At 47.6% G+C, this 24,113-nt stretch overlaps 11 protein-coding genes across 11 annotated transcripts; 7 read left to right on the top strand and 4 right to left on the bottom strand.

Moving 5' to 3' along the window:
* The first annotated feature begins 1,416 nt into the window (after nucleotides 1–1,416).
* On the top strand, nucleotides 1,417–3,174 carry FVEG_03298 (hypothetical protein). The gene has a single exon (XM_018890916.1). The coding sequence runs from the start codon at nucleotides 1,927–1,929 to the stop codon at nucleotides 3,052–3,054; it is 1,128 nt and encodes a 375-aa protein (XP_018747327.1). The 5' UTR covers nucleotides 1,417–1,926; the 3' UTR covers nucleotides 3,055–3,174.
* A 1,282-nt stretch (nucleotides 3,175–4,456) lies between these two features.
* On the top strand, nucleotides 4,457–6,501 carry FVEG_03297 (hypothetical protein). The gene is made up of 3 exons (XM_018890915.1): nucleotides 4,457–4,984; nucleotides 5,035–5,583; nucleotides 5,634–6,501. Exons 1-3 carry the CDS (start codon nucleotides 4,517–4,519, stop codon nucleotides 6,342–6,344), a joined length of 1,728 nt encoding a protein of 575 aa, XP_018747326.1. The 5' UTR covers nucleotides 4,457–4,516; the 3' UTR covers nucleotides 6,345–6,501.
* On the bottom strand, nucleotides 6,494–7,558 carry FVEG_03296 (hypothetical protein; the record flags this gene model as incomplete). Its single annotated transcript, XM_018890914.1, has 5 exons — nucleotides 6,494–6,825; nucleotides 6,878–6,945; nucleotides 6,999–7,384; nucleotides 7,429–7,496; nucleotides 7,549–7,558. 5 exons carry the CDS (start codon nucleotides 7,556–7,558, stop codon nucleotides 6,494–6,496), a joined length of 864 nt encoding a protein of 287 aa, XP_018747325.1.
* A 2,159-nt stretch (nucleotides 7,559–9,717) lies between these two features.
* Nucleotides 9,718–10,539, top strand: FVEG_03295 (hypothetical protein; the record flags this gene model as incomplete). The annotated part of the gene is made up of 3 exons (XM_018890913.1): nucleotides 9,718–10,039; nucleotides 10,090–10,191; nucleotides 10,238–10,539. The coding sequence occupies 3 exons, from the start codon at nucleotides 9,718–9,720 to the stop codon at nucleotides 10,537–10,539; spliced, it is 726 nt and encodes a 241-aa protein (XP_018747324.1).
* A 14-nt stretch (nucleotides 10,540–10,553) lies between these two features.
* FVEG_15235 (hypothetical protein) lies at nucleotides 10,554–11,035 on the bottom strand (the record flags this gene model as incomplete). The annotated part of the gene is made up of 2 exons (XM_018904359.1): nucleotides 10,554–10,594; nucleotides 10,774–11,035. The coding sequence occupies 2 exons, from the start codon at nucleotides 11,033–11,035 to the stop codon at nucleotides 10,554–10,556; spliced, it is 303 nt and encodes a 100-aa protein (XP_018747323.1).
* A 1,060-nt stretch (nucleotides 11,036–12,095) lies between these two features.
* On the bottom strand, nucleotides 12,096–12,788 carry FVEG_03294 (hypothetical protein; the record flags this gene model as incomplete). The annotated part of the gene is made up of 3 exons (XM_018890912.1): nucleotides 12,096–12,246; nucleotides 12,338–12,437; nucleotides 12,743–12,788. 3 exons carry the CDS (start codon nucleotides 12,786–12,788, stop codon nucleotides 12,096–12,098), a joined length of 297 nt encoding a protein of 98 aa, XP_018747322.1.
* A 2-nt stretch (nucleotides 12,789–12,790) lies between these two features.
* Nucleotides 12,791–13,963, top strand: FVEG_15234 (hypothetical protein; the record flags this gene model as incomplete). The annotated part of the gene is made up of 2 exons (XM_018904358.1): nucleotides 12,791–12,936; nucleotides 13,351–13,963. 2 exons carry the CDS (start codon nucleotides 12,791–12,793, stop codon nucleotides 13,961–13,963), a joined length of 759 nt encoding a protein of 252 aa, XP_018747321.1.
* A 2,776-nt stretch (nucleotides 13,964–16,739) lies between these two features.
* FVEG_03293 (hypothetical protein) lies at nucleotides 16,740–18,437 on the top strand (the record flags this gene model as incomplete). The annotated part of the gene is made up of 1 exon (XM_018890911.1): nucleotides 16,740–18,437. The coding sequence occupies one exon, from the start codon at nucleotides 16,740–16,742 to the stop codon at nucleotides 18,435–18,437; it is 1,698 nt and encodes a 565-aa protein (XP_018747320.1).
* Nucleotides 18,438–19,662: 1,225 nt separating this feature from the next.
* FVEG_03292 (hypothetical protein) lies at nucleotides 19,663–20,380 on the top strand (the record flags this gene model as incomplete). The annotated part of the gene is made up of 2 exons (XM_018890910.1): nucleotides 19,663–19,810; nucleotides 19,869–20,380. The coding sequence occupies 2 exons, from the start codon at nucleotides 19,663–19,665 to the stop codon at nucleotides 20,378–20,380; spliced, it is 660 nt and encodes a 219-aa protein (XP_018747319.1).
* A 1,287-nt stretch (nucleotides 20,381–21,667) lies between these two features.
* Nucleotides 21,668–21,907, top strand: FVEG_15233 (hypothetical protein; the record flags this gene model as incomplete). Its single annotated transcript, XM_018904357.1, has 1 exon — nucleotides 21,668–21,907. One exon carries the CDS (start codon nucleotides 21,668–21,670, stop codon nucleotides 21,905–21,907), a length of 240 nt encoding a protein of 79 aa, XP_018747318.1.
* Nucleotides 21,908–21,990: 83 nt separating this feature from the next.
* Nucleotides 21,991–24,063, bottom strand: FVEG_03291 (hypothetical protein; the record flags this gene model as incomplete). The annotated part of the gene is made up of 2 exons (XM_018890909.1): nucleotides 21,991–23,635; nucleotides 23,840–24,063. The coding sequence occupies 2 exons, from the start codon at nucleotides 24,061–24,063 to the stop codon at nucleotides 21,991–21,993; spliced, it is 1,869 nt and encodes a 622-aa protein (XP_018747317.1).
* Nucleotides 24,064–24,113: the final 50 nt, after the last annotated feature.

Consider the following 24,113-nt stretch of genomic DNA (forward strand, 5'->3'; position numbering starts at 1 on the left):
CATATCCCTTGATATCAAGCGGTATATCAGTGACACCAGTAGCAAGCAAGACTCTCCTGCCAGTGAAAGTTGTCCCATCTACAGCCGTGGCAGTGAAGTCGCCCGCACTCGTCTTCTCGACCTTCGCAATTTGTCGATCCTCGAATGAGATGGTCTTGTAACGCTCCGAGATCTCCTTGCGCGTCGCAGCCCTGAAGGCAGCGGAGTCTTTGTGATCCCATGTGGGTATGGTATGCATATGCGCTGAACGCGCGTTGCGGAAGAGCGAGCTGTTAAAGACGATAGCAGTATGTAGTTGGCGAGCAAGCGCGAGAGCTGCAGATAGGCCGGCAGGACCTGCGCCGATGATGAGGACGTCAACCAGAGGCATTTTCGCTGTGTTGGTTATTGAGTTTTTGCTTCTGAATGTGAAATATTTGGTAACGGGGTTGGTGGTGAGTGTGTGGAGAAAAGACATGAGAATAGAGAAAGGAGAGAGTTTTATGTGATTCTTATTCTATTCTACAAGAAGGCTATGAAAATAAATCGATCCGTTTTCATCATATAGGGATTACCTCAAGGATCGAGATAACTCTCTCCAAAACCTTCCCTGGAGGGTTTTTACAGTGGAGGGTCGGCAGTCTTTGTCACACCAAGATTCACGTTCTGAGATCATGCCGGCAATGCAGGGAAGGCTAAAAGCTTCAGGGGCTAATTAGTGATCGAGAGAAAGGTTAGCGTGAGGCTAAGAATATGTTCGTACAGCAGTATCCGTACTCTGGTACGTCATATATACCTCCCGTGCCTCTCCTACGAGGCTACCAATTCTCCGGAGGCTTTATTGCTCCCGTACATGGATGCTTCGAATAGGAAGTTGAATAGTGCCTTTCTGTAAGATGGCTCTAACATGGCTCCTCACTTTATGATATCTCATCTCTCCCGACACTTACATGGTCTCGTCTACGTGACTACAAAACCAGCTCAACCGCAATTGCACACACAACACCACCCTCTAACATGCAGAATAACGGCTCAAGATATCTTGTATCTGTAAGGCTTCGAAAAGCAGGTCACAGTAATGCTTATAAAAAGCCCCGAGGTGATGACTTGCAATGGTTCGGGCGATGCCATAATCGGACAGCTGTGTTTTTGAGGTACTCAGTGACTTTAGACTGGGGCCATCAGTAACCATCAATTCTTTCTTTTAAAAGGAAAAAAGGAAAAAGAAGGTTAACGCTGTGATGGAATCTCAAGAAGTGCTGATATTTGCCGGCATTGGAAGTGTTGTGGTGGGGTTGAGCCACTTTTGCTGTCACCGGCCTAACATCCCACCGTAAGATGGAACTAGCCGGAAACAGAACATGGTGGGAACGGCGGATACCGAGAACTAGCAAAAACCCTCCGAGGATGGTTTTCCATTAGGTAGTTTGCTGACCAGTGACGTGCTCACCCTCGCACTCGGACGGATTGTTTTGAGCCTCAGTCAACTTCCCTCTCCCCTCTTGGCACTCCAATTGCTCTCTCTCCTTGCCGTGCAGCCCGAACATTGATCCATCCTTTCTTCATCCGACCCCCCACTACCCAAAGACTCCGACCGGGTTCTGTGTAACCCTGTATACAACCATGGGCACGTCGACGATCCATCCGTCGCAAAGGCGGCTGTCCTGCGATGTCTGCCGGCGGCACAAGACGAGATGTTTACGGATCAAGCAGGACGACCCAAAATGTGCGCGCTGCACTATGCTCGACGAAGAATGCAATGTTGGCGGGCCAAAAAAAGGTTGGGAGACCGAGGAAGTTAGACTCAGCTCGTGCAGACAAGGAGTCGACTGAGCAGCCCCGAGCGAAGCCAGTTCGCTCGCAGAAGAGCAGACGACTGCAAGGAGACCGCAGAGCGTCCCAAGCCCTACGAGCGTGTCGCCAGAATCGGATATCTTCCTAGAGAGCATGATGCTCTCACCAATAACTATACCAACAACTATACCAACAACCACCATCTCTATAGCGGCGCCGCCGGTTGAAACCACCACAAACGTTGTCTTTGCCCTCGAGTCAACGTGGCCCACTCCTGCGACAGCTGACCTGCAAACTTGGTCACTCCCTGTCCCAGAGCGACTACCGTTAAAGATCTCAAGTTGCTTCAAGCATAGCTCCGCCTTTGCCGACTACGACTGGAACATAGACGACAACGACGTACTAAGGATAAAGTCAAGTCAGCTCAGCCTCACTGACACATGCTCCGACCCAGCTCGCCTGGTGATACCGGAGCTGGGTTCCCCTATGGGCAGTATCGAGCTCTCTGACGCCTTATCGAAGCTATCGAAGCTGAACAACGACTTACACGTCCGTATGGCAGCCATTGAAACGCATCAGTCCGTTACAACCCTGAGCAGCATCCTCTTCCGCGAGGGGCCGCTATTCATCGATAATCTCACCCTCGGAGAGTTCACGTTGAGCTCGACTCAGGATCTCTTCCAGGTACTATCGCGGCTTCTCAATAACCGAAACTGCCATACACCACTCGAAAGTGCGCACATGCTCGATATTATAAACCTGTCAGGCCTGGACGGCCAGTCTTCGTCGCCGCATTCTTACGGAGGCGGACACAATGGACCAAGTCCAAACCTTGCACCCCCCTTCCCATCCGCCTCTCAGCCGTTGCTGGCTCCTCTTGTGTTGACCATCACAGCCGTCTTCACCCAGCTCATATCCCTCTATGAGGTTCTCCTCAAGCACATGATCCTCTGGCTCGAGAACATCCCCGCCGAACCCTTCGGACCCATCTCGGGACTTCGAATCGGCGACGTGTCGCCGCAGGATCTCTGCGCGCAGGGAATCCGCTTTTCCAACGCCTCGCTCAACTTCCTGGAGAGAATCGAGCAGATCCTCGGCCTTAACGGACTGCCTGAGTGGGGAGGACCGGGCTTGCTGTCCATGCAGCAGATTGATCTGCTCTGGAGCGTGTTGGACGGTGGCGAGGGTATTGCTCCGGGCCACGGCTTCATGCGGCCGGCGTATGTGAAGAGGTCACTCTGGAAGGCTTTGTCAGTCATGAGTCGAGTCGTGTCTCCGTAAATGGCTCCGGTAGGCGAGATGAGACAAACCATTGTAATACATATCATGTACAATAGAGAAGGTCATGATGATATCAAGACAAGAATCAGATAAAGAAGTAAAATACCTTTTGAGTGCGCCTCAATCATCTCAGGTCGATAATTGCGGATGGTACAGACCATAAGCACGCGGTGAATATTCGCCATGCAAAACCTCCGGTTGTCATGATGGTGATCTTTGACTATCGGCGGGCTGATCAGTCTTATGAGTCCCTGAGACATGTTCAGACAGAGGTTGAGTGACTTCTGACAAATTTCCTGGGGGCTGTTTAGGTTTTTTTATGGCCTTCCTGTCATTATTCAGAGCATGGTCAGTATCCGACCCAGCGTCACCATTGGATATGAGTTCGTAGTCCTCTGATGATCCTCCACTGGATCAGACGCCATTTTTCCGTTGATTCTTTTTCTCAGCAGATTATAAGGCTTTTGTTTTGCATAACTAGACTGTGATATACATGCCATTAAATAGCCTGGAAAGTTCAAGCATAAAAAACACAAACTGCCTGGATCTCTCATGGCTCTATGGGTCCTGGCTAGTCATAGTGAGCAAGAATGGAGCTTATAGCGCTACTGCCTCCGGCAGTTAGTGGAGGCTTCTCAGAGATGGGACCACCCGCGTGCCCTATAAGGCTCAGTGGAGGCATCCCTGTTAGCTGCATCCGACCAACGCCCAACCTGTTCTGGCGAGGTCTCTGCGCCTGCAGCTTGGTTGCACTCAAACCCATAAGCAGACTTCGGCCTTGACGGAATTCGTCTGATCTTCTCGGCACCGTGGGCTTCGGTGTTTGTGTCAAAGTGCCGAGAGCCGATTCCGGAGATGCGGATAACACTGGACCAGCGGTGAACTATCGAAAGTGGCACAAGCTATCTCTTGCCAAGTGATTGCTGCTGAACCTTTGGTAGCATTCAAATCCCAACCGTTTACTGCAGCTGAATAACTGCGGATATCAATTGCCAAAGCAGATCAGCACTGCATTAAGAATCTTACGTGGCCTGCAGTCTCACAAACGCCACCTTTCAGTATCTCCTCTTCCAAGCAAGATCTGTCTCACTCCCAGTCAGTCATTTGGCACCCAGACGTACACCTCTACTCAGTGATTTCACCAAAGTCCCAGGGCTGATCTCGTCATACCAATAAATTGGCTTGGCGTTCTCACCTCAGATTTTAAAGGGGCTCTAGCGAGGCCCCAACTGTGCAACCAACCTCGTAATCTTAGCCCTGTAATTGGAGCACCTCTCAATTGCGGCTTACCATCGTTGAAACCATCTAGCCTCTTTAGGGATAACTAGCAAAAGCGTTGAATTAATTGTCTCAGTTTGTTATCTCCGTCTTGACTCTCTTTAAAAATGCCCCAGGCCCGCTTTGACTGTGACAGCATGGTCTGTTCGTTTCTGTAACATTCCGGAGTCAGAAAATTGCAGAAATGTCGTTGCTTGATGCTCTAGACTCGTCGTCCACGAGGATCTTGTTAGGATGTCTTTTATTAGCAGGCATCGCCTACACCCTCTACCGCTCAATGCTACCCCGTCCCTTAGCGGACATCCCCTACAACGTCTCAGCGACCAATCGTATCCTGGGCGATCTCCCCGACGTCAAGGCATTCGGGAGCTTGACCGACTGGTTAGCGACGCAGGCTGTTCAACACCAATCACCGTTGTTCCAGGCTTTTATCCGTCCTTTTGGGAAGCCGTGGGTTGTTGTCGCTGATCATTATGAGGCCGCTGAGATTTGCACGCATCGGGTGAAGGAGTTTGATAGAGGGACGTCGAGCACTGCTATTTTTCATTGTGTTGTGCCCCGGGCGCATATCACGCTTACGAGTTCGGATCCGCAGTTTAGGAAGAATAAGGAGCTTGTGAGGAATTTGATGACGCCGTCGTTTTTGTCAGAGGTGAGATGAGAATATCGGAATACGTAATCATAAGACTGATTTGAGCAAAGGTATCTGCCCCTGAGATTTATGACAAGTTTTCTCGCCTAATTGAGCTCTGGGGTATGAAGACTGAGTACGCCAATGGTCAATTCTTCTCAGCCTCAAAGGATGTACACAACGCCGCGCTTGATATCATCGTATGCGCAGCTTTTGGCCTGGACACTCAGCATACCCAACTAGTCAAAGAGATCCAAGAGCTCACTCCAGACAATGACACCACATCAAGCAAGACCGACGGCGAAGTTGCGTTCAAAGAACTCCCCCTCAATGAAGAGCTCAACGCCTTAGCTACTGTCGCTGAGAGCGTCGCCAAGATCATCAAGACGCCTTCTCCGCCACTATTCCACTGGATATATCGAACCTTTTCGGCGAAACTAAAGAACGCCTTTGTCCTTACCAAGCAGTTACAGGATCGGGAGATCGCAAATGGTATCAAGAGAAGAGCGAATGGAGAGGCTATGAAGTGTGCGCTCGATGAGATCTCTGTTCGTGAAGAGGCGCTGGCAAAGAAGGAGGGGAGAGCGCCTGACTACTACTCTCAGGTGATCACTAGTGAAGTGAGTCCCCGCGTCGCTGAATCTGACGCATTATACTGATCCTCTCATAGTTAATGACCTACCTCATCGGCGGTCATGAAACAACCTCCTCAGCTGTGCGATGGGGCCTGAGCTATCTCAGTGTCGAGCAAAGAGCTCAGTCCGAACTTCGCAACGCGCTTCAACAAGCTTATCCACAAGCTAAACTTGAGCGACGTCCGCCTTCCCTCTCTGAGATCCTCCAAACTCGTGTCCCTTACCTCGATGCAGCCATCGAAGAGATTCTTCGCTTGTCCTACCCTTTTGGCATGACTCTTCGAGAGGTCCAGGTCGATACACAGATCTTAGGCGCTCGTGTACCAAAAGGCACGACAGTTGTCTTCTTATCAAACGGTCCAAGCATATTATCTCCTCCAATCGACTTCGATGATTCACGAAGTAGTGAATGGGTCAAATCTCGCAAGCCTAGGCCTTTGGAGAAGGACTATGACTACTCGAGTTTCAAGCCTGAGAGATGGCTCAAGACGGCTTCTGGTCTAGATGGGAAAGAGGAAGTGAGCTTTGATTCACAAGCGTTCCCTATTCAAGCTTTTGGTTTAGGCCCTCGAGGGTGCTTTGGTAGGAGGATGTCGTATCTTGAGATGAAGATCTTCTTCACTCTTGTCATCTGGACGTTTGAGTTGTTGCCATTGCCAGGTGATGTTGCGAAGCCGAAGCCGGTTTCGTCTTTGACTAGAAACCCTGATAGAGTGTTTATCAAGCCGCGAAAGGTAGTGTTGTAGAGGGAATGATAGAATGGGATGAACAGATATATAAAGTAGATGGACTATCATGCTATGCTGATGCAGCGCTTCATGCTTCTAGGATATTCAAATGCAAGCCCGTAAAACAGTGCCGATGTCGAATAAATGGATAAAACTTCGAAACGCCGTTACCTCGATGTCCCCGTCTCATTTACACTCCCAGATTTAGTGTCAACCTTCGTCGGACCAAGGTCGCTCAACAAGCCCCCTGTATCATACAGCACCAAATCATCCGGCTCCACCAAAGTAGTTCCATCAGTCCTCGACATCTTGATAGTCGCAAGAGATCTTTGCACAAATATTCCCTCTGTGCTGCTGCTCGAGCCTTGAGGTAGGATTTTCCAGGACCTTGCTCGTGCTGCGATGGCGCGGAAGATTGGTTGCATGTGAGGCATACAGGCCACTAGAATGCCTATGCCACTTTCAATGTTGGACCATACGACGAATCCTTGTGCGTCGGCTGTTGTTTTGACCATTAGAGATGGAGCTTGACGGGGATGAGAACTACTAACATGATGCGTTCAAGGTTCTTGTAAAGTCTAGTAAGTAGGGGATACGGATACAGCTGGCTGCAATGAGACTAGGTGCATGTTAAGATGCATGTTGTAGGGAGAAACAAAGTGGGAGGCTTACAAAATACCAACGCCAAAGATCACCATAACACCGGCCTTCTTCTTCGGCTGAAGACCCAAAGAATACAACTGCGTCAACGGTAGAGCAAACATCCAAATATCAAGGGCAATGTTGACACCAGCGTGGAAAAAGATGATTGCTGGGATATTAAGTGTTTTCCCGCGGGGTGGATAGTCTTTCCAACCATCCCAGAGTAAGTGAATTGGTTGCCGCTGTAGTGCGCCGCAGATGGTGACGATGATTGTCGTGACAATGTTGAAGGCGATGGTATATTTGATGATCAATCTGAACTTTGGATCAGGGAATGTTCGGAGAAAGAAATAAAGTATTGAGAGTTTGATGAGGCAGAGACTTAGGACGTAGGCGTATTGAACGACGAGGAGGTACTGTATTTGTTAGCTGACGTGGATGAACAAGTGTGTAGACTTACTATGTGAAAGGTCGTGATGGTACTGTCGTCAAGTGTCCAGATATTCCGTCCCAAGCCTGCAAATGTCACTGTACACAATCAGTAATCCGTGATTAAACATTTATATGATGCAGAACTCACTCAGGCCCATGATGATGCACTGTACTCCTGTAAATACCTAGCAGGGTTAATAAAGCATCATTACCACTGAAGAATTTCCTTACCGACGCCGCGATAATGAGGTAATCGTCAGCACCCCATTGCGAAAAGCGATACGATTTCGTGACAGTTCGAAGGACAATGGAAAACACCGCCATCCCGAGGATCGTGTAGTTTATCCCCCTAATTTTGTGATCATTGTCGAGCTCTGGTCTGCCGCAGTTGGTTTGCGAAAGTTTGAGGAAGTCTGTACATCAACCGTCAACGTGAGTAGCCTGATCCTTATAAAGCCGATCTCGAGGCTTTCCTACCGAATAATTCTCGTATGGGACATGACGTGTGGATACAGCTAGCTACCGTATTACTGAGTTTATGATCATGGCATATTCGTTCTTTGTTGGCGGTCGAGAATGTCGGCTCATCAACGAATCGCGAGAAACATTTGATCTACAACAGATTAATAAATACATAGCGCGAGGTTGATGGTGTATACGCACAGCACATTGCGACGCGTCCTCTAGTCGTTGATCAGTAGTCGGTGAACTAGCGCGGACCTGCGGGAATATACACGGTAAAATGAGAATAAACAAGCGTAATATCGCGAATAGCTTCATGGTGGTCTACCGCACAAGCGAAACATCGAGAAGAAAAATACTCAAAGAACTTTAAACCCACGGGGTAGACTTGTCTCATTAAGAATCAAGGGGCACGGACTAGGTTGGTTTCGAAGGTGGTTTTGCTTTGTCGACGCTAATTCAGGCATACCACGTCCATTGGTTTGGATTAGACGAGATCTTCGTACTCTAAACCAATGGGCCGTCTTTGTCCGCCAATGAGGCTGCTCATCACACTGAAAGGAGCTAGGGTGAGGGAACTTCATGGGATATGCTTATGCATTCCAGGGTTACAGATTAGGCTTATTTTTACTACGCTTTTGACGGGGAGATTGGCGGGGGGTTCTTGGCATGGCCTGGTTTGGCGTATGGCTTGTCTGTTGGTGGTGAGTATGAGCCTTGGCTGCGGCTATGTTGCCGGCAGGGCGAGTCATTAGAGAAGCACGGTGTCTACTTGCGATGGGTATGATGTTATCGATCTGAGGTAGTTAGATGTGATCACCAAGGAACCAAACGGCTTCAATGAAGGATGTTTTGCAGGTACGCCGCAGAGTGAAGGTGTGCATATTGAAGACTCGCGACGTGTTTCACAAACACAGATACGACTTATCAGGGTCGGGGCAAAGTCCGGGGAAGTCCAACGCAGACGCCTTCAGTGGCTAACGGACATGCCGGATATCAGCTGGAGGCTGTAGGGTTGAGATATTCGGATGCCGGCTGAACTTTATTGTTCCTGGAATGAAGGCTTTGCGCATCATTTATGTCCGGTGATCCACATCATTTCCGGGTACGATAAGGCGGGTTCGAGATCTGGCATCTGTCTCGATCCGGCATGGCGCTCAATCTGGAAGCGCTCCATTTTTGAAGAGCTACAGACAACAAACGGAGGCTTTGTGATATGCAACATCATACAGAGTAGAATTCGAATGATTGCTGGTAGGTGACATAAAATCGATGGAAAGCCAATCCGCAAGCCGGATTAGATGTGCTGAGGAAGATACTTGCTCCAGTGTCGCACAAACACCCAGCGCAGTCTTGATTTGCAGAGTAACCAACTCCAAGTTGAGGTGAGGTGGTATAAGGGCATCTAAAAAAGCGACAGTGTTTGAACTATGAGTAGAAAGCTACATCTTGAGCCGTAGAATAGCCCTGATTGATCGCAGACTGTAGTCAATGCTGTAAATGCCGTCGTCGAGAACCCGCAGGTCTAGGGTGAGCAGCATGGATCAGAAGCATTAGATAAGCGGGAAATTCACCTCGTCAGCGGGAAATGCGCGGGTGGGTATCTGTCACGATCCAACCAAATTGAGCAAATGCTGCCAAGTTTTGACGAACTGGAGCTGCTAACATCAAATTTGCTCAAGCAACCCTATAATTTTAGAAACGGTTCCGAATATGTGGAGTCTCAGATCTATACAAGGCTCGTCTTTCCGGACCTCGGCATTCCATCGAGTCCGAGATTGAGGCAGTATTTATTAAAAGCGTCTCCCCTTTTCAGTACCTTGATCTGTTGGCCAACTTGAAAAAACCACTAATCATGTCTCGGATATCGCCTCTTTTTCGCCAACGGCTAATTCTCGCAGCCAAAGTCACTGCCGGAGTCTCAATCACGGGAGCTGCAAGTTTTCATCTCGTCACAAGAAAATGCTACTTTGAGCCCTTTGGACCGGAGAATGGTAGATCATTGTATGAACATCCGCTGCTGAAGCAGATCAATCCTTGGAATAAACCGGGCTCTGCCGACTCGTGCGTGAGAGAAGTGCCGTTTGATAAGCTGGATAAGGTGCTTTTGGAGGATGCGAAGAACGGAGGAACAAAACTGGTTGAGAGATTCATTGCAGGAATGTGGGGAGGTTTCGGTAAGTTTACGAAAATGAGTGTTTAAGCCGTAAATGCTGATAATGAACAGGATATGGGATCCAGAGAAGGATCATGACATTCTTCAAGAACGAGGCGAACAAGAACGATCTATGGAAGAAGAAGGATCTTCTAGCATCTACCTATGAACCAGGTATGTGATTGCTACTTTCCCGGTTCCCTCTTCTGACACGTAACAGGCACATATTTCACCAACCATTTCATTGTTCTATCAAAAACAACAACATGCATCACAATGAGAGGCTGCTTCGACCCTCATCAATCCTCTCCATCACCGATGGAGGTCGATAATCTCGTTGAGGTCCGCGCAGAGCTTGACGAAGTAAGGCAGGTGGCGGTTCTCAAACTTCAGGTCATCACGTTTGATGGAAGGAAAGAAGCGAGTGAAAAGGAGGACCCCTTTGGTGGAGTGGGAGGATGGCTTCACAGACGCTATTCGACGTTACTTGTGGAATCAGGAGCCAGGAACTGCTTAAAATGAACATTCTCTTCATGCTACACCACGGACTTTGAGTTGGTTCCAAGACCCTTCCAATCTGCATTAGGTCAGAACGCTTCATCATAATGGCTTCACCCAGAGTATCATAATTATGTACAATATGCAGTCACACCACTCATAGCTGCGACCCCACATCAGCGCTTGCCTCAACCATAGCATAGCCAGCTTGCCAACAACTGTTTCCATCTACCACTAGCCTTTATCTATAGCACCGACCGGCACTGCAGTATCTTGCCGTGTTCTTGCAGCATTCCTTCTTGCAACACTTCTTAGTACGGCAGCAGAAGTTGCCGATTGAGCACTTCCGGGGGAACTTGGCAGGGCAGACTTTGGCAGCGAGTTGGAGAGCCTCGCCGTGGGAGAGGCTGTAGCCGTCTTCGCCGGAGGTGGCGAGGTCTGGGAGACCCTCGGCAGTGCTGACTGTGGGGCCAGCGGCGGCAAGATGGATAAGAAGTAAAAGAGAGGCGGTGATCTTCATGATGAGAGACTGTACGGTGGTGTTGGTGCCAATTGGGTACAGAGATGTTAAAGCGAGGCAGCTTGTGGAAGACGAGAGTCTTGAGTATTAGCGGAACTCGGGGCCCTTTATACTTAATTGACAGACCGACAGACTGGATTCGGGTAAGATTGCGCCGTTACTAATTGCAGGTGACCATCACAAGGCATACATCGATTTGTCCACCGCGGTCTCTACGGTCGTGCCCCTCGCGCTCCTAGCTCGAAAGGGCATGGCGATGCCCATGAGGTTACATCAAGAGACATAAGGCTAGTTTCACATAAGAGATCCGGACGATCGCTATCCACTCTTCGATTGGAGCTGAAAGTTAGCTTCACCCGTGCCATCCCACTACAGCTCTTAGCTTGCCTAGTTGGCAATATGCAGGGTTTCGAGTGGTACGACGGGAAACAATTAATAATTGATAACTCAAGCTTTTCTTGCTTCGATCCTTCGGTGATGTTGGGCATGAAGAAAACGCCTCGATTGGTCCATGAGATTTCATTGGTTGGGATAAAGGGACGGGTTGAGGTAATAGGAGGAAGCTAAAAGTGAACCTTCTCCACAAATTACCATCCGATCCGAATAAGAGTTGATGAGCGGTGTTTGTTCGACGAAAAGTGACTGTGAGCGACGCAGTCTGTGACAAAGGTAGTGATAATGTTATATGTATTAGTTATACGATGAGCTCATTGATTTGTAGCTCATTGGCTTGTAGAGGCTCTAGCTCCTCCCCCTCAATCATGCTCCTTTTCTTTGTTCTTCATTCAATAGAGGACGATTACTCAGCGATCCAACCTCCGCGCCACTGCGATGCCACAGAAATCTTCATTATTCTCCTTCAACATTGGCAGGGAAAGGGCTGTTCATATAAACTCATCCGATGGCCTCTCTCAACTCGACTCTTATCTTTGAGGCTGGGGGCAAGCGATATGTCACAATAGAAGCCACTCCTCTACGTTCGTCCATTCAATGCCACACGAACTTTACATCTGACCCATTGACCTAGTTCCGGTCCCAAGCCACCACTCCCTTGGAGCCTCTACTCGTAACCGTTCTTGCGAACCATGACGGTGTACCGATCAGCCGAGCGTGGCTGAAGGCATACTTGAACAAGCTGGATGACTGTCACGTTTATGATCGTAACGTATTCCTTCAAGGTGTCATCATCACTACCCCGCACCACGACCAAGCTGTGCCTCAAAATTCTTTAGAATACCTGAAAGAACTGGGAATGAAATGGCTCAATATTGTCGTTGAAGGCGGCAAAAAGCATCTTCCTACAGGCCCTTACTTCTACACCAATAATAAGCTTCGCCCTGTCTGTCGTTTATATGATGACGAGAAAGGGACTTTTTTCTCGGGGTTGAAACTCGTGTTAGATCTGTAAGTAGCGTGTTAGCAGGACCGTCTGACTTCCACTGACATGACCAAGGTCTCCATTTACGGGCTTTGAGCAACTTGGGGTTGCAAGTGCGTCCAACAGCTGCCTCGCCATAGCTGTTCGGTCCAGAGCACCAACTCTCGTCAACAACATCCTGCCAAACTTACGTATTGCAGTAAAAGACTGTTTTCTCGTCCGCGGCATGAAAACATCACTCTGCAATAAGGCTTACTACGAGTTAAACGAGCCTGCGACTGCGACGGCTGATGTGATCCAAGCAATGGTTGATGACGGCGCACACATACTGGGTCTGACGAAACTCAGCTCAATGATAGCCCGAGAAGAACCCATGGATGCCGTTGATCATCCAACGGCTTTTAGGTGATGGATATCAGTCTCCAGCTGGGAGTAGTAGTGGAAGTGCTGCTGCTGTTGCGGCTTATGACTGGCTTGACTGTGCGATCGGCACTGATACAAGTGGAAGTGGTCGTCGACCAGCGTTGGCTAATGGCGTTTGACGATTCAGACCTTCTCATGATTCTGTATCTTTGAGGGGTCTGGTTAAGACTTATGCCATTTTTGATACGCCTTGCGTCTTTGCGAGAAGTCTCGATATTATACGACGCGTTGCACGGACTTGGATTGCGGCTCTGTCGCTTGTCAAGAAACGGCCATGTCGTCTCATCTACCCACTAGACTACCTTCCAACAGAAAATCCAGAACAGATAAAGATTATCGACTCTTTCATACGAGATATTGAGACTCATTCTACTGCTGCTCATCCCACTCTCTATCAGACGCTCTTGGCAGCAGTCACACCCGTCAGGGACTCCTGCTGGTGTGGAAGAGTATCTCAAAGATGTCATCCGGGCAACCTTTTACCATCACTTTACCATTCAACTGAAAACTTCAGACAACTATACGCCGAGAGACACGGTAGCCAAAAGCCTCATGTGATCCCCTTTGTTCAACGAAGATGGGCTCAAGGTGCCTCTGTTTCTGACGCCGAGCATGAAGAAGCTACGCGACGACTACTCGTTTACAAAAAGTTGCTTCTTGATCAATTGTTTGGGGACGAGAAATTTGAGACGTTGGTCATTCTTCCAGTCGCTGAAGTAAAATCTGTTTATCGTCATGAGAAGATCGAATCACCTGAGAATCAGTCTGCATGTGACGAGCTTTTTCTCTCACCTATTCTTGGGGCACCCGATGTCGTTATACCAATAGGAGAGATGTCATATTATTCAAGGATCAGCAACATGATTGAGTATCTGCCAGTAGTGGCCAATCTTGTCGCCGCACCGGGTCGAGATCATGAGATTTTGGAGGCGGTTGAAGTAACACCTGAGAGGTCTAAACGGCCCAAGGTAGTTTATACAGGGTCCAGGATATTTAGTCCAGGATATGACAAGATCGGCTCGACATCATCAATCTGCCATCAGATAGGGTTCTACGATAAAGTGCCGGTCCTAATCTCTCATCAAATCAAATACTGTCGTACGACCAATACACCGCAATTTCACTAGGAGTATTCAACGAGGTCCTTCGCTACCTGCTGTTATTTGATTACAGCCATGGCACATATCCAAGTCTGAAGGAACACGAAGATGAATGATCTAGCTTCATGCTCCAGCTGATCCCTGACGTTCATGAGACTGGCAGACCATTTAGGTGACTGTGAGAACCTTAAAGCACGCACAATTCTCAGTGGTAGCATGGCCTTTATGGGTACCGGGTATTGTAAGTCACCTGACAGTTCGCTCGTCAGACAGTCGCTCGTCCCTTCGCTCATCTGAAGTAAGCCAACCTTTCGGCGTGGACAAAGTGTGGCTTGCCTGCTAAGTCAAGACACTGGAATTTCTCTGATGCGGTCAAGATTGATCTAAATAATGGTTTTGGGCTATTTCACCTCATTTGGGCGCCTGTGATCGAATGCTGATGAGCCGAAGTGCCTACCAATCCTAATACAGGAAGTTCATATTCTTAGCCAACCATATATACAACAGTAGTATAGCCGTAATATATAAAACTAAGTAAGCTTAACAAGAAAAATAAGCTATAAAGATTTCCTATAGTATATAAGTTAAAACTTAATTAAGTAACTTAATATTAAGCTAATTAGATAGAGATAGGGTTTGTATTATATAGAGTAATAATGGGGGTAAAATAGACATTGTTTTGGGATTCCATGAAGATCCTAAAACAATTAAGAGATCCATCGTGATACCCAGAGACAAAACCATATCGAGCAGGAAGTATTTAAAGAAGCTCCAAAATAAACCACCTGTCATTTCCATACATTCCATCCCGCCATTCTGCACCAGATGTAATACACACAGAGAAGAGGTTAGAAAGGAAATCAAGGCCGCAATGTTGCCTGAGATGAAGAATACTTGGTATGCGATGAGGAGGGAGAGTATCCTCCGAGGCTTTGAGGCTGCAGTTTCACGCATTTTAACAAGAAGCGTAGACCATGAAACAGAGCACATGGGCTCTATAAGGTGCTTTATGGTAACCCTATGTCCCAAATCAATGAATGAGCTAATCTCAGTAGTCGGGGCTAATAGTTAGCAGTTCAAGCGCCCGCCCGCGGATATAATATGAATTACATTCCATATCGCAAGACCCTCGAGAACTAGGGCCCCCAGTATTACAGTCGCCAAACATTTAGGGCCATTCGATAAAAGGTATACGGCTATTGGATTACATCTCGGTGCATTCAGAGATGACTTCGTGTTCATTTCTACTGTATTCAGGGTCCTTGTTTGAAGATCGTCAGGGCGAGTGCCTATGGCTCGGGAACTCTGAGCCACAGATATGTTGGGTTTGTTCTAGATCCGTTTAAGTAAGTTACGTTTCCATTGGCAAGGAAAACAGATAGAACATACTACTTTAGATAAATCTTCCCTATTATCCGTTTGTATATGTAGGTCTCTGTAATACCTTGCCAGAGGGCCATTATCATCTCCATGCTGATACTCTTCCTCATCTGTGTGGAGTTCAAAATCCGGATTTTCACCAAGATTCACGGTAATGGTTTTAATAGCTATCCAGTAAAAATATGATGCCCACAGAAGGCCACAAAACGACATTGCAGCAATGGCTATAAGGCTGCATTGACAAATTATAGGAATTCTAGAGGTAAATCGGAGGAGGAAGAACACAGAAGCTAGGGGCAGGGACTGATGAACCATGAAATGTACGACTTTTAGAGGAAAATAAAAAGAACGAAAGAAGAAGAATATGGCAAAAAGAAAAGGAAGTTGAAAATCTTTTGGTCCTTCTTGAGAATCAGCGACAAAAAGACAAGATATGAACCCTGCGCTTAGCTCCAGATTGATAAAATGAAGAGTTGTCTTCAGAAACGTACTCGGCCAAACCTTGGGTATGTGGAGATGCCGATTTCGAAGCTGTTCGCTTGACTCATCATCAACGCCTTCCCACCATACGCCCATAATGAACAAAGAATACTGAAATATCGTCGTCTAATCAAGAGTGACAGCAGTTTTCTTACAAGAAGCTGAGAGGAGGCTTCTTTGCAAAGATTGTGATCGTTCAGCGGAGAAGTGCGGGGTATATACTCAGAGATGTCCTTCAGGCTTGAAGCTTGCTGACGTGTCGTGTCGCGATTGGGGTTATTTTGCTGGCGTGTTAATCAGGCGGTGATGGAATAATATGCAAGCCGCGCCCGCAGCTGAGAATTGCATTGTTACTTGGCCGTTCCGCTTTTATAAACTACACCTAGAACTCAACATAATCAACCGTGGTGAGACCCTCACATGTCGTATAACACCATTTACCACCATTCATTATGCCTCTCTGTTCGGCCTGTAACGCTTCAGACTTGTTCTCTTGCCCCTCCTTCCCAGTTTGTTCCAGGAACTTCGAGACAATTCGAAAAAATGCCTCGCTCGGCTGTGACCTTTGTACTCTCATCTTCAGTGTTGCCTTTGATCATGTTCTTTTTATCTCAAAGGAGCTTGATCTCAAGAATACTCCCAAGACTAACTTTAAAACCGAACATCGTGACTTCACGGTCCATCTCTGGTTGTCAGGCAATGGACTTTCGGTGCAGAAGCCGCTATATAATAAACTATTAGTGACGGTTACTGGAAAAGATGAAAGTTGGCCCGATCAAACGTCTATCCTAACGTCTCGACAAACCAACTTTCCACACGAAATCTGCGTGGCTGCAGATCCAGGTTTGTATCCATTCATGAAAACAATCTCACTATCTGACCCAATCAAGAGAGCCCGGCTTATCGATCCGGACTGATTGGAGGGACCTATCTCGGCGTCAATATGGCAGCCCCCGAATATATAGCTGCTTTAGGTGAATGGCTTCACGATTGTCTCTCCAACCACTCAAGATGCCATTTCGCTATCTCCAGCAGTACACTATTCGACCCTCGATCAATAGAGCTTCCTACTCGTTGCATTGAAGTCACGCCCACTGCTGCCTACTTGAGAGATACGCAGGGGGCCAAGGGAAGCTATGTCGCTCTAAGCCACCGTTGGAATCCAGAAGCTGAGGCCGTAAAGACTACGTCAGCCAACTTTCAGCAACGCATGTCTGAGACAGAGCTTGGGCTCCTTTCGAAAACTCTTGAAGACGCCATCACGATCGTGCGCAAATTGGAGATCCGATACCTATGGATTGACACTATTTGCATCATTCAAGGGACTGACGACTGGAACCAGGAGAAGTTCAAAATGGGCCAATATTACGAACGTGCTCTATTCACTATTTCCGCCATAGGAGGTTGCATTCAAGCCGGAAAAGATTCCGGTATTCTCGAAGCTCAACCACCCAAATCACTTGTCCGTCTTGCTTTCAAAGAAAACGGCATCCGAAAAGGGTCGGTATTCCTCTATAGACGTGACGATAAGGCCTTGTTTCTGACGGATGTTGCACGGAGCGAACTAATCTCACGCGGCTGGGTGTTTCAGGAGACGCTTCTTAGTAAACGTATCATTTACTTTACTAACAAAGTGAGTTTCTTGGAGTGCTGTTCCGAGGCACCGCGAAGTTTCTGTAATGATATGATTACGGAAGTGCCACGGCCCTGGGAGGCAAAATCTTCTTCAAATGTCTCTCGAATACTACCGACCCACTCATTGAAGGTCAACCTTGCTTTGGACTATGACCCACTGACTATGTGGTACAATATCGTAACAGGATTCTCAAAAACCATCCTTACGCAACAGAACGACCACCTTGCAGCTATATCGGGGGCAGCCTTTGAGTATGGAGGGGCTATCGAAAGAAAACGGCTAGAGAAAAGCGACAAGAGATGGAAGAATACGAAGCCTACACAAGATTACCTTAGTGGACTCTGGCTAGAAGATATTCATTATGGCTTGATGTGGTTTGCCGTCGACCACCAGAATCGGGAATGCCCATGCGGTGCTCCTTCATGGTCATGGCTCTCAAACCAAGGCGAAGTTGAGTGGCAGCGCAGGGATGACATGTCTCAGTCTAGCCTCAAGGTACTTGGAGCAGAATATGAAGAAGAGGCCCAGGGAGTTCGCCGCTTGCCCGAAGTTGTTATCATGACGACCAAGCTTCGTGTCAAAGCGAAGATGCAGCCGCTTCTTATTATGCCAGGCATTCAAGATGCAAAAGACATGAGCGTTTTAACAGGTGTAAGGGTTCAAGCATCGCCGTGTAATCAGTATTACACATTCTGCCACCCAAGCTCACCAGATTGGGCTGGTGGCTGGGCAAAGTTTGAGAGGGATCCGCGAGTGGTAGAATTGAATAACATCTCGTCAGGAATAGGAGCGACATTAGCTATACACGTTGCATCAAGACAAGCAAATGACAGAGAAGGGTTAATTGAGCACTTTATGGACCTTGGGAGGACAGTTTATGAAGTGATATTTGTTAAATGCATTAAGGATGAGACATTTCAAAGGCTAGGGGCAGGATTTACCTGTGACTTGACTATTGCTCAAGGGTTCCAAGCAGTGGAAGATATAGAAATAACTTTAATATAAAATACCGTACAATGGTGTTATTTAATCTTTATATATTATAACTATATATCTACTTCTGGCTTTATCTGGACGCACAGCCTTTTACGGAGGAGGCCCTGACATATTCAGACCGCGGGATCCTTGCGTCTCGTGGCCGATATGACATTCAGGTAAATGGTAATCCGTGGGTAGACTAGCCCTCCTCACCTGCCTAACCGGGGGAAAATGAACAGATATCAGCTATTCACGTCGAAGGGATCACCAATGTTGAGCTCCTGCAGATAAAGTATGGCGACACCTGGGGAGCGGCGTATGGATTTACCGCGGTAGACCCAGCCAGTACAACAGATTAGACATCAAGGCAGGAGCTTATCTCGATTGTTCCACCAGAGGCTGGGCTGCGCCCTTTTCTGGCTGAATAAAGAAAACAAAGTGCGGGAGGAGGCAAGGAGTGGAAGTACTAGGGGGGAATTTAGGGTTCGCGGATCACTAGGTCGTGTGTGAGGCGCGTGATGTGAGCCATCAGCTGTAGGGACTATCAACTTAAAATAACACTCTTATCAAAGTCAATCCGGGCAGTATACCAGCCACCCAACACAGGATCACCAGGTCACTGGCGTTTGCGGGATCAACTATGATCGACATCCCCCATCGGGTTTGGAGGGTATCATTGTTGGATTCAGGCCGCTCTTTTTGAAGTGAGATTAGGGGGCATGCAACATGGAACCTTTCTTAGCTCAACATTAACATCAAGACTTTTGAGAACTTTGTTTGTAACATCAAGCCGCAAGGAATTTGACTAAGGCTAAGCACAAGTGATAACTTGCATAGGATGAAATGAAATGAAATATCTGCCGAGGTTTAAGCTTATGGTACAATATCATTCTTAACACAGCTTAAGGAAGGAGATGCATGATGATTATCATAACAGAACTTCTGACAATATCAAGCTACTCGGAAAACACAGTTCTGGTTTACAGGGGTTCAGTCTGGAACCTGGAGATACCCTGACTAGACAGTGCGGCTGAGGGGTCTAGATCAACGCCTCGCCAAACTATTGATTCGAGTATCGAATGACAATGCTCAACTACCGAGCCCACGGGCTTTTTGTCGCCCCTCAATTTATTTAAAAGAAACAGACACATTCCCCCGTCGGTCATTTTTCTCTTAGACTTACAATCTTAGTTACGTGCACATCAGTCTACAGCTCTCAGTCGTACAAACACTCTGGTTCAAGATCGTGAATATGGTCAAATTAGCGCTTCTTAGCTGGCTAGCGGTCGCTGCCCCTGTATTCTCCGCACCAGCCGATGTTCCCAGCTCTCTCGATGCGCGAGCCTGCACTACCCCAGCAAACAGCCTCAAAAACCCGAGCTTTGAGTCGAGTGCCTTTAGTGAGTTTACCCAGCCAAGTATGTTAAGTATCGTCTCTAGCAGGACTAACACACTCAGCACCATGGGTCTTCAAACCCACATACGTCAAGCTCGGCAGCGCAACAGTCGTAAAATCGGGCTATAAGAGCGACCACGCAATCCAAGCCACGGGAACCTCCGGCTACAACGATCCAACCAGCTACAACAAACTCTCCCAGACCTTCAAGATCTGCAAAGCAGCGCGCTTCCAGCTCTCATGGTCCATGCTTCTCCCTAAAAATAGCGTCGCATACACAGCACCTGGCAAGCCTGGCTTGTTCGTCCAAGCTAAAGCTCCCGATGGTCTGTCGTATTCAATGGGTTCCTTCAGCTTTGACACCAAGAGTTTTAGTAGCAATATTTTTACACCGAGCTTTAAAAGTACGCATAAGGTTGATCAGTGGACGAGTTTTGTTGCCGACCTTCCGAACTCGCAGACAGGAACTTGGACGATTTCTATGGAGTGGTATGTTTCGGGACCTGGCGCGAAGGGGAGTAAGACTTCGACGCTGAAGTTTAAGATGGATAACTTTGTTGTCAAGCCAAAATAATGTTTGTTTGAATGAGGTGCTCGGATGACGAGAGACGTATACACTGCATTTCTCTCTGTGGTTCAGTGAACTTTGTAGATATATGATCTATATGTTTATGCGTCGTTATTACTTCTTGCCCTTGCGTCAGAAAAAACGGTGTTATTGCATAATTGCTACCGATTACTGCCAGCCTCTTCCGCTCCTAGCGAGCGCGTTCTTTTGGCAATATCCTGTGGGTTAAGTCGTTCTCTTACCCAAGGGCTACGTCTTCTCCCTCGTAAATCCCTGGTCCCCTAGCCACCAGTTCCATTGCATCTATTTTACGGGGTCATCCTCCACCGTACCCGGCCGTCAATGGGGCTATATGATGGGAGTCGCTGTTACTCTTATCTTAAGCCTGATTCCTGAACAATGCTTGCCGTGATGGAAGTGAGCCTGCTACGATCCATACTTCGCACTCGACTCGACAAATTTCCAAAGAAGTATGTTTCCGACCTGGTCTTAGTTAAAGTTTTTTAATTATCTAGCTGCGCGTGGGAATAGGTGACGGTGTACAGACGAAGTTCTCAAGTGTCAGGTAAGGACTCTCACAAGCTCTACCTAGATTTTCAGTGCTCTTTGTCGTGTTGGTAGAAGGGCCTGGAAATGTTGCACCATGCGCCTGGACGCTTCTGTCTAGAAACCCGGGGTATGGCGGAGTAGTTGAAGCTCTTCAAAAAGTTGAAGGAGAAGGGCATGTGTTCTTCACTGAACATACAAAATGTTTCCGATATGCATGTCGAGGTTCATGACTTCTTTTGGATTTGGCAGCCAACCTGAGAAGAATTGCCACAATTCCTGAGCACATTCGTTCAATTCCAGCTTATGCACCGAATACCTTGATGAAGCGCCACGAACAACGTTTTAAGCTCTGTCGATCCGCCAACGATGGGGAATTGCCTCTTTCGTCTGTGCCTGGCTAACTCTAGTCCCTGCATGATAAAATGACGTATGTGATCAACCTGCAGATCTATCGCCACACGATATCTCTGAAGCCGAAAGCAAATTCCTAAAAATGATCTTCAGGTCAGATCAGGTATTTATATGGCAATCAATGCCCTGCCCTTGACATTCGGGAGATGCGTGTTATGAAAGTCAAACAATAAAACACTTCGAATATGAGACTTGTTCCAGCTTAAGCTCTCAGCCTCTCAGCCACAAGTCACAACACATCGGGCTCACAAGGCACTAAAGTCACATATCAGAACCACCTATCGTCTCGACCAACTCGACACTATTTAAATGTACTACTTCGAACCTTTCAACATGTTGGATCTCAGCATGCTAGACCGGCTCGTCAAGAAGCTCATTGGTGGCGACGAATTCTATGGTCTTGATGACCCCGAAGCAATTATTGCAAGGGGACGGGAACTCGATCGCAAGCACAGCTACATGTACGGCAACTCCTACGAGAAAGAAGCCCGGAAGAAGGCGGCAGCAATAAGTGCAGGAATCGCAAATAATGATGGTGGTGGTAGTGCGGGATGGAGCAGCTATGCGCGTTAAAATGAACAGATCAATGGGCCAGATCTTGGTTGGAGGGGCACGCGACAATCGTTTTTCTTGTACTTATATATCAAAGACAAATTTCATACCAAGACAATTTCTGAAACTTGTAGTCCTTCTAACAGCTCTCTTACACCATAAGCGTAGGATCTGGATGTATTTTCCAGAGTCTCCATAACTGATGTTTGCGGAGTATCATCCCTCTTCAGACGATTGAGAAACTTGGTGTAGTTGCTCGTCAATAAAGCATCATGGCTTATTTCGACATGACCTACTCGCTCATAGCCATTACTCCCCAGTTTCTCAATAACATGAATGCCACAGAAGGTAAAACTGTCTTCAACGTTCACACCAAGCGGTATAACGAACCCGCCAATAACAGGTGGCCATGTTGTAGATGCAGATCCATCTGACGAGCTGTCAGGCTTGTAGTCGTTTACGCAAAGCTCTTCGACGCTGATGTCTTCCACTAGTGTGACTGTGTGGCTAACGTTACCATTCCATACACCCATAGGTGTGATCTGGGTTGGCAGCAAGGACTTGACCTCTATCAGTGGAGCCTGCAAGGTGATTGAAGACATCGAGCAGTTCCCCATGTGGCTTGGGCCATCAGGGGTATAACGAACCTCCCGAACGACCACGGACTGGAGTGGACTCCAATTTCCATCCCACATAACCTGTGACGAGACTGAAGCCCAGGACCATGAAGGGTATTTAGCAAGCCTCGGTTTCTTAATATTTGGCGTAGGCCAGACCATCCAGAGAAGATCCAGCGGTAGGTATTTCTCCCAGATACCAGCCAGATACCTATCATCAGGTCGTGTGCGTTGCATGCGTTGAGCAACTCCAGCCAGGGCAATCGTCTTATCAGATTCGTACGTAAGATTGAGTCTGGAATACTCCTGAACAGACCGGTGCCATGTGAACTGAGCTTTATCTCGAAGAGTATTATCAACGCAGCTAAATAGTGTAGGCTTGAAGCTCTTACCGTCGTTGTAATCTCGGTCGTTGCAGCCACTTTCGCTTCGTTGGGAAGATGGGCATACCCAGATGACTTCCTCGTTGCAGAAATGCAGAACGCGTGGCGACAACATCATCTCTTGATATATCCATGCGCGATTCAGCAAGGGGTAGTTATTGTTATTGTCTAGTTGCCCCCAGTGATTTGGAAAAAGTGGTACCTGTTGGCGAACATAAATATCCTTGTAACCAGGAACCAACTTGGCCACGTATTGATGGCTAGTCTCCGAATAACAACCTTGGGACCCATCATGGGACTTTGTAGCTGCGATAGTTACGAATGAATGCTGATAAACGTCTGCCATCTGAGCTGCTTGTTCTTTCCAGTCTTGTGGGCTGTCTTGGATGATGCAAAGAGAGTCAATCCAAAGATGGATGATTCCGAGACTCCGGCATATGTCAACAGTATCACGGAACGTTTTCGACAGCTGATCCAAGGGCACCTCCGTCCTGAAACCCCCTATGGTTTGTGTTGTCGTTTTGACGATCTTGATCTTGCCCCAGCAATGGCTCAAGCACGCGTAGCGTAGTTTCTGCCCTAGATCCTCCCGAAGAACCAAAGTCCCGTTACTCAGGTCGAGCAGTCGCTTTGGGCAAATGAACGAGGCAGATGAATCATGGATCTGCGACTGACAATTTGGGTGTGTATCTACACAATCCGTTATCCAGGACTGGATCGTGGTGGTTGTAGTCTGAAATTCTGTAGTCCTAGGGAAAGTACCTAGACGCAGCGGTGTAATGCCAAACTCAGTGCCTTCAACCCCTGTAAGAATAATGAGCGAATGAGCAAAATGCCTCTAATCAGCAGGCCAGGATAAAGCAATGTCTGAAGGGGATATATCGCTCTGAAGTCAAGAAGCAGACAAGTAAAGAGAAATAATAGACTTGCCGTGCTGATGAAAAATCTCCAACATGATCTCTCCGCGTAACCACTCAATTTTGACGTAGCCACGGGAAGGAGTCGTGATTCTCTTTATATCTCCAACTTTGATGTATGCTGCACCTCTTCTGATACACTTCAATACAAACGTGCACCGAGGACAATCGGCTTCCGCTGCCTGCACTAGCTCATCATATGTGCAGTCTTGATCTCCATGATCGGGAGATGCTGGAAGGACACAAGTAAGACAGGCCATTCTCTGCTAAAGAGATGGCAAGTTGGCTTGTACTGAAGAGATTCTCCTCC

The sequence above is a fragment of the Fusarium verticillioides genome, chromosome 5 (assembly GCF_000149555.1).
Source record: "Fusarium verticillioides 7600 chromosome 5, whole genome shotgun sequence".
In the NCBI taxonomy this organism is placed as follows: Eukaryota; Fungi; Ascomycota; class Sordariomycetes; order Hypocreales; family Nectriaceae; genus Fusarium; species Fusarium verticillioides.

Bases quoted from the DNA above. Each gene is read 5' to 3' on its own strand.
- FVEG_03298 (XM_018890916.1), top strand. From the start codon at position 1,927: ATGATGCTCTCACCAATAACTATACCAACAACTATACCAACAACCACC.
- FVEG_03297 (XM_018890915.1), top strand. From the start codon at position 4,517: ATGTCGTTGCTTGATGCTCTAGACTCGTCGTCCACGAGGATCTTGTTA. The intron at 4,985-5,034 runs GTGAGATGAGAA...ATTTGAGCAAAG, and splicing joins CGCCGTCGTTTTTGTCAGAG to GTATCTGCCCCTGAGATTTA. The intron at 5,584-5,633 runs GTGAGTCCCCGC...ATCCTCTCATAG, and splicing joins CTCAGGTGATCACTAGTGAA to TTAATGACCTACCTCATCGG.